At 36.9% G+C, this 16,687-nt stretch overlaps 3 protein-coding genes and 1 long non-coding RNA gene across 4 annotated transcripts; 2 read left to right on the top strand and 2 right to left on the bottom strand.

Annotated features, from left to right (window-relative positions):
* The first annotated feature begins 318 nt into the window (after positions 1–318).
* Positions 319–6,212, top strand: LOC132315655 (uncharacterized). The gene is made up of 15 exons (XM_059813995.1): positions 319–574; positions 687–801; positions 921–1,032; positions 1,542–1,586; positions 1,669–1,736; positions 1,848–1,902; positions 2,024–2,103; positions 2,194–2,277; positions 3,487–3,600; positions 3,799–3,917; positions 4,008–4,125; positions 4,461–4,591; positions 4,737–4,887; positions 5,021–5,100; positions 5,885–6,212. Exons 1-15 carry the CDS (start codon positions 381–383, stop codon positions 5,967–5,969), a joined length of 1,551 nt encoding a protein of 516 aa, XP_059669978.1. The 5' UTR covers positions 319–380; the 3' UTR covers positions 5,970–6,212.
* A 137-nt stretch (positions 6,213–6,349) lies between these two features.
* LOC132315656 (chloride channel protein CLC-b-like) lies at positions 6,350–10,020 on the bottom strand. The gene is made up of 6 exons (XM_059813996.1): positions 9,830–10,020; positions 9,541–9,741; positions 9,178–9,355; positions 8,133–8,665; positions 6,738–7,881; positions 6,350–6,498 (listed from the first exon to the last, which is right to left on the bottom strand). Exons 1-6 carry the CDS (start codon positions 10,018–10,020, stop codon positions 6,391–6,393), a joined length of 2,355 nt encoding a protein of 784 aa, XP_059669979.1. The 3' UTR covers positions 6,350–6,390.
* LOC132315657 (uncharacterized) lies at positions 8,566–10,242 on the top strand. Its single transcript, XR_009483751.1, has 2 exons — positions 8,566–8,706; positions 9,559–10,242. It is a non-coding gene; the product is annotated as an uncharacterized LOC132315657 (long non-coding RNA).
* A 4,443-nt stretch (positions 10,243–14,685) lies between these two features.
* Positions 14,686–16,357, bottom strand: LOC132315654 (small ribosomal subunit protein bS21c). The gene is made up of 2 exons (XM_059813994.1): positions 15,823–16,357; positions 14,686–14,963 (listed from the first exon to the last, which is right to left on the bottom strand). Exons 1-2 carry the CDS (start codon positions 16,290–16,292, stop codon positions 14,855–14,857), a joined length of 579 nt encoding a protein of 192 aa, XP_059669977.1. The 5' UTR covers positions 16,293–16,357; the 3' UTR covers positions 14,686–14,854.
* Positions 16,358–16,687: the final 330 nt, after the last annotated feature.

The following is a 16,687-nucleotide window of genomic DNA, read 5'->3' as shown; positions in this document are numbered from 1 at the left end:
CTTTATGGAAATTAATTGTCTCATTTTTTTTCCTAATTAATTATCTCATTGACAGACTTCTAAATGAGGATGTGTGAATGAAAAATTGAACACTTACCAAAATCACGTCTTTCTTGAAAAAGAGGTAGACATAAAATTTGTAAAGAGTAACTACTACGAGTAGTAATTAATTACCATGAGTAGAGGGACTAAAGGGCTAAAAAAAATATATATATATAAAAGAAAAATGAGTCATGGCTCAAATCCGACCCGGATATTTTTATTTTTCCATTATGCTAATATGCTCCAATGCGACGACCCGAGTACATGGTAATCGGATTTTATCCATTCGCGCCACAAGAAACGAATCGAAGCCCTCAGTCCTCTGAGACCAGCAAAAAATGGTTCTTTGGCTGCTCTCAGCTCCGCCGTCAGTTTCCGTCGTCACATGCCGCGCCACCCCCTTCACAGTCCGCACTCCACCACCTCCACAGCTACAAACACAACCACCGCCACCACTTCCTTTGCCACCAAACCCTAATTCAACACCTTTACCCTCCTTAACCTGTGCCCTCCAATGTCCTCACTTCAATTCGTACGCACTCCACTCCACTCATTTATCTTAATTTCTCATATCCTCTTCACTCATATGATATTCATACATACCTGTATGTATATTTTTATGTTATATATATTGTTTAATGCAGGTGTTCGGGTTGTACCCACGAGTACAACCTCCACCGTCCGGTCATCCTTGACGAGGCTACCAATTTCTTCAAGAAGCTAGGTATCTCTGATTTCACCTTTGATACTTGTAGACTGGTACGTATTGTTATTTCCCCTTAATTTCAGAATATATATATACACACACACACACGTACACACACATGTGCTTGTGTGTGTCCTTTACTTGGGATTCTGATTCTATGCTTCGCTCTCAGTGGGGATGGAGATGCCGTGCAAAGCTCGCTGTCCGTGGTTCGTCAATTAGTCCTATGATTGGACTCTATGAAGAGGGTACTCACAATGTTGTGGATATTCCTGAATGTAAAGGTCTGAACATCAATTATTCTTGTGTACTTGTATTTATGTTATTGTATGTATATATAAACACACTTATGTATAGAGGTGATATTTACTTACACCTGGTGCAAGAATAAATTAATCTTACAACGGTGGATAATTTTTTTTTATGGCATTCATTTCTTGGAAGTCCGGCCGTTGAATCGAATGTCCTTATGTTTGTTATGCACAGTAATTCGTGAAACATCAACTTAATTGAAGATCTGTAATGTCACAATTTAAATTTGAGTTTTGTTCTTGTACTTTATTAAGAGAAATGTAAGTTCATGAATAGACACTTGCTAAGTTGATATTTGGCATGCATGACAAACACGATAAAGGAATCTACAATGGTTGGATTAAAAAAATTAAATTGTAAAAAGATTTCAAGGGTGTATTCTTAAACCAGGTGTAAGAATAATTCCACCAGGTGAAGTTGATCTTACTCAATATATAAGAATATCAATAAAAATTTAACTTTTAAACTATTGGCTGTGTAGCTCATCATCCAAGCATAAATGCGGCGGTCGAACTCTTGAAACGAGGCTTGTTCTTCTTCCTCAATCTCGAATTGTTTAGAGATGAAATATATGTGTTTTTGCCTGAATATTTCTTTTTGCTATTTAGGTATAACTGAGTTGAACATTGAGCCATATGATGAAGATATGGGGACAGGTGAACTGCGATATGTGCAGGTGACTGGTTTGGTTAAGACAAATTTAATGCATTGGGAACATCAAAGTAATTGAGCCAAACAGTTATGATTTGTAGTCATAACCAGCCTAATCAAATATGTGTGGCTGCAGATGGCTGTGACAACGTACAATACATCCCTTCCTGCCTCTGAAAGATATAGAAATGGTAACTAGATTAGCTCATCCTAATACTCCCATAGACACGCACACAGCAAATGTTTGATTCTCGAATTGTTTGTTTTGGCCAAGTTATACTTAACATTGCTAAATTGAATGTTTCATTGAAGGTAAAGTGCAGGTTTCTTTGGTTTGGAATTCAAGAAATGAGAACTCACCCAGCTCAGCAAAATTAAATGCTTTGGCTCAAGTAAGTCCATGGAAAGGTTTTGGCCAAAGTGATTTATTTTTTAATACTCTGCTGCATTAGTATGGCTGATGCTCGAATTTTGGTTTGTAGTTCTTATGGAGAAATGGTGGGCCAAGCAGGAAAGTCCATTTAATTCATTCTATTTGGGCTAACTTTCAGACATCAACCAACAATGTGAGTGAAAGAGTTTGTGCGTCATCAGCACATACAGATGCATGCATACATTTTAAGTGTGTAAACTGTTCCATTTGTTTGTCAAGTAGTATAGTTGAGTTGGTATCCTTCCAGAATGTACAAAATGAACCTGTGAAAGTAATCCAATATAATCACTTGGAATGCTAGTTTCACTGATAAGGTCATATTGTCATAATCATTGTTGGTGTGTTTGTTATCATTTGTGAAAATTTTCCCTCCTAATTGTTAAAATTGAGCTGAACAGGAATCTAAATCTGTTAGAGAACGAAGAAAATGAAAAGAAAGGAAGATTTGGCGTTTAAAATTTTTGGGGGCAATTATAAAAGATAGTACTTCAGATTGACTTGTAGAGAATTCATGAAAGTGATTAAGGAATATTAAGAAGATAATAATCCTTTTCATATCCCTTTGTTAGGATTAAGAACTGGCAGTGATAATTGACAAAGTGTTTGAACTCTTGTCAAGGACGTTATGTTTAATTGTGGTCACGTCAGTTTGGTGTCCTCGAAGTCGCATTATTGATGCTTCTGAGACACCATAACATTAGACATCTTCATATGAATTCTCAGATTTTTCAATAATTCTTATTGTTTATGACTTCTTGTAATAAAGCATTGGATTTAATCTTGATTGCAAAGCATATAGAGATCCAGTGAAATTTCATTTGTACTCGTTGCTTTTTTTTTTTTTTTTAGCAGGTAAGCAACTCACACACACTTTTTGTCCCAACTCCCAAGTGGGGCTTGAACCTGCAACCTCTTCTCTGGGGAGGTAGAGGAGATACAACTCAGGCCAAGGGCTTGGTGGTGGTGTCATTTCTACTCATTCTCTTTGTAACCCAAAACTGAAACAAAATGAAATATCAGATGATATGCAAAATCATACAGTAACTTCTCATTTACTTATCAAAAAAAAAAAGAAAAAGAAGTAACTTCTCATTTGAATACGAAGTTTACAATTTGTATTCATAGTATGTTTCCACTGATTCATATCAGGATGGTGTCAGATCTAGATTTCTTAATCACTTATCACTTATTGCTAATATACTCTGTAGCAATCAGCATTTGCATCTCATGTGGCTTTCACAAGTGTGAATTTTGTTTTTCGTTTCCTTTTCCTATTTAAACTTCCCTTTATATGTATGCTTTATATGTTTGGGAGTTGAGAATGTTTTTATAATGATGCCAGATAATTTTTGGGAATAGATGGAGGCATCTTTTAGGAGAAAGTGACTTTTGGGAACATGTTGGAGGAATTGACGTTTCCTTGGCTCCATCCAGTTTCGGTCAAGCAAATACACGGGTAGAAAAGGCGTCTCTCTCTCTCTCTCTCTCTCTCTTTCTCTCTCTCTCTCTCTCACTCTCTCTCTCTCTCTCTCTTTGTGATGACGGGTAGAAAAGGCCTATGGTATCAAATCCTTGACAGGTCACATTATTATACTTTTTTGCAATATTCTACCAATTTTAAATTGCTTAATTATTTGATTATTGGTTTTGTCAGGCTTTTGATTCTTTGCTTCAGAAGTTACAGAAGAATGTCCCATTTGGTGCATCAGTTGCTGACCTCTATGCCGGAGCTGGTGTTATTGGATTATCATTAGCCTCCACAAGAAAATGCAGGCGAGAGCTGTGCTGATTCTATGTGCTTTGGAGTCCAAACTTGCATTCTTCCTTTTAACTTACCTCTAAACCAGTTGTTCTTGTTGCCAGATCTGTTAAATGTATTGAGATTAACAAGGAGTCAAAACTATCTTTCGAGAAGACAGCCCAACGATTACCAAACTCTGTAGATAGCAGCATCAGCTGGCACCTTGCTGACACTTCAATTGTTAGTCAATAAAAAAAAAATGAACTTACAATTAGTCAATTGACAGCAAAATTGGATTTTCTTTATTGCAAAAAGGTTTAAAAAACTATGATGAGAAATTTCATAAATTCATATGCTTATAAGTGCTTTAAGTTAAATATTAAATTTCTGTGTTATTGATATTTTTTTCCAATCTATTTATTTATAGACAACTTGCATAAAAACATAGTGAAGCAGATCAATTTCAACTTTTTGAAACTCCTGTTTCCATAACAAACATTCGACAGTTCCTTGTAACCCAAAGTAGCTTTACAACATTTCTGAAGCTTCTTTATGATTTGTTTACAATTTTCTAGGATCCACTTTCATGGCTTGTGGGATCAGATGTTGTTGTGGTTGATCCTCCAAGGAAGGGACTGGACCCATCTTTGGTGAATGCATTACGGTCTATAAAATCATTGGAAAGCAAAGCAAAGTTGCCTGAAAGGTAGGACAGTTATGTGGTTCAGTTCAAATTGAAATTGACGAATTCAATTTAATCTCTATCCAAAATTTAAAACAGTGCAATGCTTTGATAAAGCGTAGCACAAACTTTGAGGCTTATGCACTTAATGCTTTACATGTTATTTCAGTCCCTTAAAGGTCAAAGATGAGAAGAGACCATGGGTACTACGTGCAAGAGAAGCTTCAGTTCAGATTCAGAGCAAAACAGCACAGGAGGAAAGCCAGTCACTTCCTCAAACTCTTATTTATATAAGCTGTGGATGGGAGAGTTTCAAGCAGGTACTTCTGGTTTTCTAAGTTTTTACATGATTGAGCTAAGAACTCCCGTTTAATTTGATCAGCTTCCACATGGATTCTCAAACATCAAGATGTTGATTATTCTTTAAGCTCTAATGTAGCAATTATCTAACAGGATTGCATGACATTGCTGTCTAGTAAGGCATGGCATTTGGACAAGGCCCATGGTTTTAATTTCTTCCCTGGAACCCAGAGGTATTGATGTCCTTTGTGTGAAATATTTTTTTACCTTGGCATATTACACTTTGCATCACCATAGTTGTGATTTGTTTTTGTTTGTGTGCATGATTATTTAACTCATTCATAGGATATTTTCTGACCAGTGAAATACATTAATGAAGACTAACTGTGCAATGCTCTTCAATTGAAGTTTTGGACTTGAGTGCATTTATTATTAATTATCAAAGATAAGTCAAATTGTTCATCCTGAGGCAATATAGAAATAAGTGGTTTCTCATTTAATAAATTAGACTTAGATAATTTGCTTGATGATGGTTTTCATACTATTTAGTTCTTTGGATATTTGTGAATATCAACAATCTCCACTTGTCAGGGAGATAATAGAATGGAAAGGGTGGGAAGGAGGAGAAATAAGAATGAAGATGAGGACATTTAAATTGTTAGGCGGCATACTTGATTAAATTAGCACTGTGATGGCAGCTTTTATGATCTAAGGGTTTTATATTTGGATAAAACACATGATATGTAACTTCAGTATTACCTTGTAGTATTGAGGGAATAGTAGAAACAAATGGTCTAGAGATGACTGCTGAAAAATGATTTTTAACATTTTACTGTTAACCTAAACTGTGTTTCCTTTTCTGACTTGGGCACAAATGTTTTGTTGAAAAAGTACCCATATGGTTGACTTTAGCATTTTAGGGCAAATTCGTTAGGACCCTGATTTATGATATTGCATTACATTTATCCATTTATTTACTGATCCCTTCTTTAAATATAATATGGTGTGTGGCTGCAGTATTGAGGTGTTGGCCGTGTTTAAAAGAGGCCCACAAGTAAGCCTCAAGAAAAAGAAATCAGGAAAAAAGAAGAAACCCTCATAAAGAGCATTTAGTCATTGATGCAGCATTGAAGTGTCAGTAACGTCCAAATGGTAAGAGTCAGGAATAGTTTGCATGAACAAGAAAAGCACGAGGGAGGAACAATGCAGAACTAAATGTGTTCAGAGATAAAACGGAGAAAACGAAAAATGACATCTCTTTCTCTCTCTTACTGGTGAAAAAGAAATTTTTGTATTATTGGTTGAATTTATAATATGAAATTCATATTGAAAGAAGTTTTACATACTTGTTGGTAGCCTGTTTACTTAGAATTTGATGAAAGAATGCAAAACTGTTTAAAAAGAATAAAAGAAAAGGAAAAGAAAAAGGAAAAAAAAATAAAAAAGAAAGAAAAGAAAGAAATACGGAAAGAATGTGATGCTCCAAGAAAGCAACAGTTGCCGGTCTGTCGGTTAAGAGATATTCAGTTCCCCTTTTCTCTTCCCTTGGATTTTGCCAGATGAGGGAAAGCACTCAAAATGTTGTGGGCCCTCAAGTCTTGCCTGGTCAAAATCCCCACCATTGGAGGTGCCTGCAAACAAAGCACACCATCAGGTCAGTTACATTTAATTCACAACATTTCTGCATTTCACAAAATGATCATCTTGGTTATTGTATTAGAAAATATATGTTCCATCATTTGTCAGATTAAGCAACAAATCTGATAACCAGCTAGTGATTAAATTTATGAATTTATAAATTTAAACCCTGGAAATCCTTCGATGTATTGTGTGTGGAGGTAAGTGAAAGAGAGATGTTGTATAAACTCACCCCGGCTGCTTGGTATTGGGGCAATATGAGCATATGACGAAGCGCCACTTGCCTGAAGAGCACCATAGCCTTTGCCACCGACATGCTCTCCACCACCGTGTAAGGGGTTTTATTTGTTAGTGGATGCAAATCAACATACATCTCCATTTCATCCTTTGTCACAGCTACCTCCTCAATCTTCCCTTCTCTTTCAGCCAATTCGACCCAGGTGAATTTCTCTCTTACTTCCCACTCCTCTGTTCTCCTTCTCTCTTGCAGGAACCACTTCTTTTTCAGCACTAAAACAAGGTGAGCTCTTAGGATTGATCCATGCAGCTCTGTTGCCCCAATTGCAACCCCCACTTGTGGATCATCTACAATGGGGAAAGCATTGTGTGTAGTATTTTTCAGGACATCCACAATGCGAGCCACTTTTTCTATTCCGTGAAGGGTAACTACTGCAGGCTTGGCATCAGCAAGCTCACCAACTGTAATATTTCTCATCCATATCTCAGGATGTGCATCCAAGAACGGCAGCCCTTTCATATCTAGTATGATTTCATAAATACTTGGATTGAAACAGTCTCCAACAGTTTTGGCAATAAGAAGAACGAGCATTGTCATTGGTAGTAAGAGAAGGTTGTTGGTGAGTTCAAGAAATATGACACATAGTGAAACCGTCATTCTCATTGAACCAGCCATGAGGGAGGCGGCACCAAGGACCGCATAGAGCCCTTGATCAATGTTTGTGTATGGTCCCATGGCAAGTCCTAGCATGCGGCCATAAGCTGAGCCTATGAGAATGATAGGGAGGAAGAGCCCAGATGGGACGGCAATGCCAAAAGTGAAGAGTCCCAAGATGCAATAGAGTGCAAAAAATATAATGAGTGAGACAATATGGAATTCTGTGGGAGTGTTAATGGAGAAGATGTTCTTGACAGCATCATCATTGGTGGTAAGAAGGAGGGTAGCTAAGTCATTGTAGTAGCCAGTTGGGCAGTTAAATTGTTTGAAGTTGCCAGTCCGTCCAGTGGTGGGGCAAGCAGAGTCTGGAAGTGAGGGATCACAGGGTGTGCAACTGGCAAGAAAAGGGAGTCCATATAGACAGGCTGAAGTGAACAGTGAGACAGCGAGACTGAGGAGGAGCTTATGTATTCTTCCCTTCCTGCAACAGAAGAGCAAATGAATAGGTTAGAAAGTTAGACCTAGATAAACAACTGGGTCAGTTTGGAGTGGGTCTTTTGGACAGTGGATAGATTGTGAAATTGCATTATCAATCTGATGTTGGTCTGAAACTTTGGGATAGACCATGGCGATCAAATCACTGAAAGAAAAGGATGTGGTGGTGTTGCACTTCACTAGAGTGGGTTATGTGCAAGTCTTAAAAAGATATAAAAACTAGGATCGGTTGCTTACTCATTTATGAGACTGTAGACTCTGAGGACCTTGTGGAGAAGGTAGTTGTAGAGGCTTCCCAAAACTCCACCACTGATCCCAATTGTGGCTACAGGGATTATGTCCATGACATGGTACCTAACCGTAACACCGCTCACATCAAACATGATTAGACCTCCTCTTCCAAAAAGTCCGCAGTTTCCAGTTTTGCAGTATTCCATGAAAGCCCTGAGCACCACAACCACAACTGCTGTGCTGAAGAAAGTTCTCCAGAGGAGGGCACTTCTCCACCATGTTGCCACCTCTTCAAGAGAAAACAGGACACCTCCGACTGGGGCTCGGAAAGCAGCACATACACCTGAAGAAGCACCACAGGTGATAAGATCTCGGCGATCCCGGTCATTGTTGAAGTAGCGGAGCCAGCGCCATTTAATTCGGTAGTTGTCAGGTCCACCTTGGCCTAGTAAGGAAGCAATACAGGCACCGATGTGCACCAACGGCCCTTCTTTTCCTAGATCTAGGCCTGCAGAGACAGCTCCAATGCTTCCAATGATCTGTAACATAAAAGAGTTAAAGACCACAAACTGAGGGACAGGTACGTTTTAAGTCAGTACAGACACTTCATTTGTTTAGTTTCTTTGTCACTGAATTCCATTTCAAGAGAATATATTTTGTGGATACTCATATAAAATATTGGTGCTGAAGTTCATTCAAACTCCTGAATTGTGATTATTCTCCTTATAAATTCAATCCATATACTTTCTAAGTTTGCCAGTGCAGATCTTCAAACCCATTAAGAATTTTTTTTGAAAATACGTAATGCAGTCTTTTCGCACTTAATGTGAAAAAATTGTGAGATATCTGAATATACATAAACCGAAACCTGTGTGAGAATTCAAAAAATGCCCATCTCGATATGTGAATGCTTTAGATTTGGAATATAAACAAATTTCATTTTTCTGAATGATCTAAATTAAACTAGTGCTCGAGTAGTAGTCACGAGTTACAGACAGTATGCCAACTCACTGAAATGGAATCTGTTCATTCTATTTGAAGGACATCCCACCTTGACAATCAAAGTTGTAGCACCAAACATGTTGGGTGTGTCTACCCCATTGAGATAGGCTTTGATTTCTGGAATACCAGGCCCAGCCGCTGTAGGTGCAAAACATACACACAGAACAGCAGCAACCAGTGTCAGAAGGAAATTAACCCCAGTAAGAAAAAGAAATCCTGTTAGATACCTGCATCCACCAAAATTATTTCCATAAGCACTCTCAGTTCTCAGTACATAAGGCGAAGATTAAAATTTTAGTAATCTACACAGAACTGAATACTTGATGTTCATATGCTACTCTGTTCCAATCTTAGTACAAGGCTTAAATTATTTGAGAAGAACATGTTTAGTAGTGCAGGGGATATCACTAACCTTTCTTTCTCTATGTAGTCAACCACCGCGAGAAGCTTGTAGCCTGCAATATTCTCAATTGCAAGATTGATAAGGGTGGCAATAATACCAGTTAGAAGCCCAACAAGGAATGCCAGTGTCCATTTCAAGAATATATACTGCAACACTTGGGATTTTGTTCTGCTTCTCCAATCATGCCTGAAGAGATCATTCTCATTGATCCTGCATCAAAAACACTTCCTACTTACATGAAGAAACAGAAACATTAGAATTCTCAGAACCAACGAAGACAGGATGATGATTTTCTTACTCGTAATCCAAGCTCTCAATATAAGAAACCTTTGCTCCAACCATGGCTAGTGGAGTGGAGGAAAGTGTTCGGCTTCTTTTGAGGAGTGGCTGGTGTAAGGTATTGCTCTCTGGGTCTCTTTCCTCTTCATCTTCTTGTCCTTCCATGTTGTGGGTTGTTTCTTCTGCAAATTGGCTCGAGTCTTCCTCCATCGAGGGAATCTCAGCAGCAGCGGAGGGAAATTCAGGTGGTCTTGTTGGATATTAATGGTTCTAGTCTGCAATACAGAGAAGCTAAGCCGCCTTAGCTGGTCTTAAAATTCAAAACTAGATGGAGCTGAAACATGCTCTTTATATATCCATACTTGTCTTGTTATAATAACATCCACTTGTTTACTTTTGCTATCATAAAAGTGACATTACTTTTGATTCTAAGATGATTAATATGACATAGTTTTACTATTGAAACCACATGCACATTATACATATGGTTCACAAAATATTTGTTCCGTCATTAATGAGACTTTTCTGTCCCTGATGTTATTCCCATGATCCATCCCATTATTGTCATGGTACTGTAAATCATACTATTTGTTGAAATTATTGTTCTTTTGAACTTATAAATTCCTTTTTGATATTTTATAATTTCTGAAATTCCACAATATATATACATATGAAGAACATTGTTAATATATTAAAGTCTCAAGGATCATGAAACCTGAAAAAAGAACAAATCTCTTCTAGCTGCATCTTCATTAATTTGCATTCTTAAGTCTACGATTGATGGCTACTTGTAAAGATAAAATTTATTAAATCATTTTGTGCTTTGGTTGTCTTATTGTTTTCGTCTATATGGCCCAACCTGGCAGTTGAGTATGTCTTGACTGATACGCAAAGATCTCAGAGATCAGGAAATCAACGGCTCGCATAAAACGGCCCTTCAGGTAGTTTGTGAGCCATCTTATACACGTTTGTTTATGAATAATTTATTTATATATTCTAGATTTGTAGTGTGGTATTTATTGATTGGTGCATTGATTCAAATCCGAGATCCACATCTATCCCACTAATTGGGCCCCACATTTCATTTTCAAATCTAAGTGGATAGCCACTCCTTATGTATGAAACGCGTGAAGTTTTATCAGGATACGTGGCGACCCATCTGGGCTTTGATCCTAGTTCTGTGTGACTGAATTAATTATAGACCGTCCTTTGCTCCATGTTTTTGTAAGCATAATCCGAATTTTTTTTTTTCTTGGTTGAATGCATAATCCGAATAATGATCAGTTGATGTGCGTCCTCTTTTTATCGTTGAATGGATCCCTACTGTGATTCGAATCCTCTATCTTGATGTGTCACGGGTAGATTTATATCATAATATAATATAATATATATAATGTAGTTATTACATAAACTATCTAATTAATACTAGTCATACGAGGTGGCGCCGGAGAAAATGCAGGCCTTATGCTTTATAATTGCTTTTAGAAATTTGAGGGAATGAAGAGTCGACATCTGTGGTAGGTATAATAATTTTTTCATGATAAACCTCCTGCAAAATTATAATGAGTTCATCTAAATTTCTCATATTAGGTGAATTCTATTGATTGAAAAGAAACTCTATAAACTAAATAATAATAAAAATATATATATCATATAAATGGTTTCAATTATATTCAATCAATCTTGAATTAAAATGCATAGATAAAGTTAAAACAGTTCAAAACTACAAAAATTGGTGAATCCCTATTTTAACAAGTCACCTTCAATTCATGCTATTGTTTATTTTTGTTCTTGTAGGAACTTGAACTTTCGATCTTTTATTTTGAAAGACCAATAAGTATCATTGGATTATAAGACTTTTAGTAATTTACGCTATCATATGAAATAATAAAAATAGATAAACTCATTTTAATTTTTGTGTAATAAATTACCAGAGTACTTTTTGAGTATGATGATAATGCAAATGTTACATAATTTTGTCAAATTACACGACTAGAGCGGGACATATAACTTCAACCTTCTTAAGATTTGACGCTAATGTTCAACAACCTAATCATTTTCCGTACGTTGAAACTTTTTATTAAATGACCATGTTACCCTTCTATTGTATGAAAAAGACAATAGTAGCCTTAGGTATTGCAATGACAAAAAATAAATAAATATGGACCAAAATGCCCTTATAAAGCTAGATAAAATTACAAGATTACCCAAGACTACTTTTTGGGTTCCTAAATTCTGAGCAACTAACTCAAAAATTCTCTCATCCCTTCTCCGTATCACCACCTTCCTTTTGTATGCTTAGATTTCTCTCTCTAAAATGATGCACATTTCTCATCAAATCGAACTTCAAACGCTGTCCTAATCAATCATCCTCATGCAAATTTATATACTACATGTGTATCTAACAGCTATACATGTGTGTGTGTGTGTGTGTGTGTGTGTGTGTGTGTGTATATATATATATCGACTATGTTATACCTTAGATAACTTAAGCTATTGTTCCCAAATTTCGTGTATGCTGCCATGATAGTCAAGTGTGTAAATATTTAGAGAAAGCCAATCAATTGTTTAAGCCCACCACCACCAGGAACCCCAACCTCCACTGTTGAGTATTGAGAGAGCCCGTTAATTGTGAAGTTTTCATTTGGTCCTTGCAAATTTAATTCGAGGCGGTGGCAGCACGAGGTGGTGGTTGCCACCTCCCACGGCAGGCGCTTTTGAACAGACCCAAAGGGTTTTATCAAGTAGGAGAGAGAATTTATTTGTATTTTGTATAATATAACTCATATCAATAGCCATATATATATAGTGTATTTGTGTGTTTAATGTATATGTGATTTGGTCCTCGCAAATTTAATTCGAGGCAGTGGCAGCTGGAGGTGGTGGTTGCCACATTCCACGGCAGTTGCTTTTGAACAGACCCAAAATGGATTTTGCCAAGAATGAGAGAAATTATTTGTATTTTTGTATATAACTCATATCAAGAATCATATATATTTTGCGCGTATATATATTAATCTTTTTCAGTAATTGCTCTTACACCATTCATTCAACTCGGATGAAGTAAATGGCAAATTAAGGGGTTCACAAATTTAAATCTGTAAGCAATATTTCATCTGGTTCGCTTCATACCAAATCAATGCAGGTTTCTCTCTGATCTGATATTTCCAATTTTACTTTTTGTGTGTAATATGTATGGTATATGATTTCAACCATATGGAGATTCAAAGAGACTAATAACATCTGACAAAACAAGAGCAATCTTCCACAGCTTTATAAACAAAATGAGAGTTCTCGGATACAGATTCATTTCATAGGTGACGCCAGACAGCAGTCATATTAACTCGAACCGAGAATGAGCAAATCACCAATGGGCTCTAGATAGCCGACGCAGACCATTTCAGTGGCTTTTGTCAGCCAATAAAGGATACGAGCAAGGTGCATACCACGCATGCAAATCGCTGTGATAATACCAATGGCATAGATTCATACCTGGAGGCCCATTCTTGTGGTCTGGACAAACTTCACATTACCCTCGACAGAAAATTTTGCCCAAGAGATCCCATTTTGATGCTTCTTCATGGAGTCTTGGAGAGCTCCAAGCAAATGCAAGTCGGCACAAGAACTTGATTCCGAGCCAAGCAAAACCATTTTCCCGGTAAAAGGTTTTGCCTTACAGTGAATATTGGTAAGTGTTGTCTAAACCACGCAAATGTGGTTCCTAGAGAGTGTCATCCTAGCTCAAAGAAACCAGCTCTTATCATTTCGAAGCTGGAAACTGTTACCAACAAAGTACCTGCAAACTAAAGGCAGAACTATACTAGGCATTGTCCCATATAACGGAAATGTCTTTTACTCATCAAAAAAAAATATATATATATATATATATATATAAGGGAAATGTCTTTCTGGTGAAATTTTCATTTTCCAATTTCCATTTTCTTGCACTCTACTTCTTGTTTTTCAGAGCCCTCAAATCCACCCTAGTTTTTCAACCCTGATGCCAATTGTAACATTCTCCAGTCTATTGCAACTTTGAAACTGACTGCTGCTACATGCCCTCTAACTGAGACCTCAGCCAATCAGATTCACGATGTAAATCTAACGCCCAACACAACAAGCTCGCTTATCATCGTCCTTCTTTTTATTTATCATTATCTCTTAGCTCAAAGCTCATCACAAGTTGATTGAGGTGAAAAACATGATTAGAAAATAATGCAACAAAAGTTGATCCCAAGGAATACTTTAATTCTAATATCTATGTTCTGACAACACACAGAGCAATTACCATTACTTAGCAACAACAACAAAATCTATATTCTGGTATAAGAATTCTCAAACTACATCTATTATAAAGATTATCTATAAAACAGTTAACTTGCAAGCCTTTCAAGAGAATCGGCTGTTGAGAGTAGATTTCAGCATAAATCAAACTATCCAACTATACCTATCAAACTTCAACAATTTAATGCCTCATTATTTCCAATTTATTTATGTATACTTCCATGATACAAAACTGGGTAATTGTCATCCGATTTAAATCTAACTTCTCATAAATCAATAATCATATATATCCAAGGGACCTGCTTTTATAGCTTCCTTCATTCGTATCCTTTCCTAGTCACTTCGTTTGCACCTCCTTCAATATTCTTCATTCTTCTAACATTGTTTGTTCAGCCTCCTGGACTAAATCGTGATAAACATGACACTCTACCTATCCCATTTTATGATCAAAGAATCCTTTTCCTAACTTGACATTTAGAATAGAAAAACTTGATCCCAATTCAAAACTTCCAAACTTATCTCACATCTTTCGCATGTAGTTGATAGATCAAAACCACGTATGGATCAAAGTATTAATGCTTGAAACAAGGATGAATAATCATAACTATTCATTGATATTATGTTGCGGAAAGAATAAAAGTGAGAATGTACTGGGTAAATCAAATAACATCATTCCCCTGGTAACTTACATGGACTGAAAGCGTCCTCACAACAAAAGAGCAGAGTCCAAAAGGTAAAAAGGGAGCATGAAATGCCGCAGTCAAGAGGGAAGGTTTCCTTCAGGAAGTTCCCAGTTGTCATCATCAACTTCCTCCCTCTTCTTAGAGCCTTCCTGCTTATCCTGTATTTGAGGTCTAAATGGCGTACGTCTGGTTATACAAAATGCAGTGATTAGTAAATAATCATTTTTCTGAGGGAATTATAACAAATAAAATTTATTGAAACTGTTACCGGAGGTTAGCATTCTGATTAACAGAAAACAAATTTCCTTCTTAAGAGGCTACAGAATTACCTAAAGGAAGCCATATATATGCATTATTTGCAACTCAGAAAGTATATTCTAGAGCTTGCAATTACAAACAACCTAACCTTGCATTTGGGAGCACCAAATCAGTCTTGGAATTGGAATTGGAGAAAACAAGTTGGAACTTTGAACAATTTTTTCCAATTCTAATTCCAAGACGCCATTTGGTGTTCCAAAAATAGCATGGAAATTTAGAACTCAGAACAAACTTGTACAATTTAACTTCAATTTATCACAATACGGAAATAAAATAATAAAATAAAAATCGAGGCACATGAATTACAAAGATTTCTAACTACAGAGTAATGTTCAAACAAAACCAGCAAAAATGAATTCATACATTCCAAAAACATTACAAAGGACTTCAAAAAAGAAAGAAAAAATTAAGAAAAATTAAAGGGCTATTTGGATATTCCAAGTAAATAAAATTGCCCCCACTCTTCTTTTCATACATAACAATACTGCCAATTAACGTCCCAGAATATGCAAATTCAAAGATTAACCAAATTAAATTATTCAGCCGATATATATCAGTTTCTTACCTAAAATGAAAAACCCAAAAGGCCAAAACTTTTCAACAAAATTACAAATGCATGTATCAATCAATTAGAGATAACACAATGATAGAGCACAAAATAGTAAAAGCAGAGTGTGTATAAATATGTTTGTGTGTGTAGAGAGAGCGAGAGAGAGAAAACCCTAACCTTCTCTTATTGCGCTTGGCGGCCTCACGAGTCTTGCGCTTCTTCTCTTCCTGCTTGTTCTCGAAGAACCTCCTTCGCTTGCATTCTTGAATGACACCAGCTCTCATGACCTCTCTCCGAAAGCGATTGAGCAGCTTCTCTTCGGGCTCGTTATCGTCGACGATGACCTGAACGTTGTAGGCCGATCTAAAGAAGAGGGTGTTGGCGTATGCGAGTGATGGGCACACAACGGCCATAAGATCAGCTGAAGATGATGATACGGGACTGTAATAATTTTGATGAGCTTCGTTGGACATGACCAGCGGGACCAACCCATCTCTGTTTCTCGATGAAGATGGAGAAGAAGATGAGGAGGAGGAGAGAGAATGGGTAGAGAGAGTAATGTTTGGAGGTGGTGCTTTGGGTGGGGGAGTGGGTGGTTTTGATGGAGTGAAGAGAGAGAGAAAGTTGGAGATGGATGAGGAAGCCATTTGGGTGAGTTTGGAGGTTATGGTGCTCTGCCCTGTATATTTGTCTAGTTAGGCTTTTGGATAGGGTGATTTGAGCTGACTCACCTGACTCGGCTGTTTCAATTACTCTACTTTGGTACCTAGTACTTCCACTAGTAGTATTGAATTTTTAAATGGGTCGGACTGGGGATCCACCTAATTGTTTTGGTTTTGAATTTGTTTCATGGACTTGGATCTTTGTTGACAACCATATTGAATATTGGTTTTCTCTTGGGATCAAATACGTTTATATCAAACTCAAACCCTTTTAATTCATACCGTGTTCATGTCGTGTTGTCTTATGGTGTCATAATTTACCATCCTTAATTTTATACACAACTTAAAACGAATTAGGCAAAGACTAAACACAAAACTCA

The sequence above is a fragment of the Cornus florida genome, unplaced genomic scaffold, assembly GCF_030987335.1.
Source record: "Cornus florida cultivar Cherokee Brave unplaced genomic scaffold, ASM3098733v1 CherokeeBrave_3.0.0_Hap2_Chr07, whole genome shotgun sequence".
NCBI lineage: Eukaryota > Viridiplantae > Streptophyta > Magnoliopsida > Cornales > Cornaceae > Cornus > Cornus florida.
The sequence above is the reverse complement of the archived record's forward strand: the minus strand, read 5'-3'. Positions and strand labels throughout refer to the sequence as shown.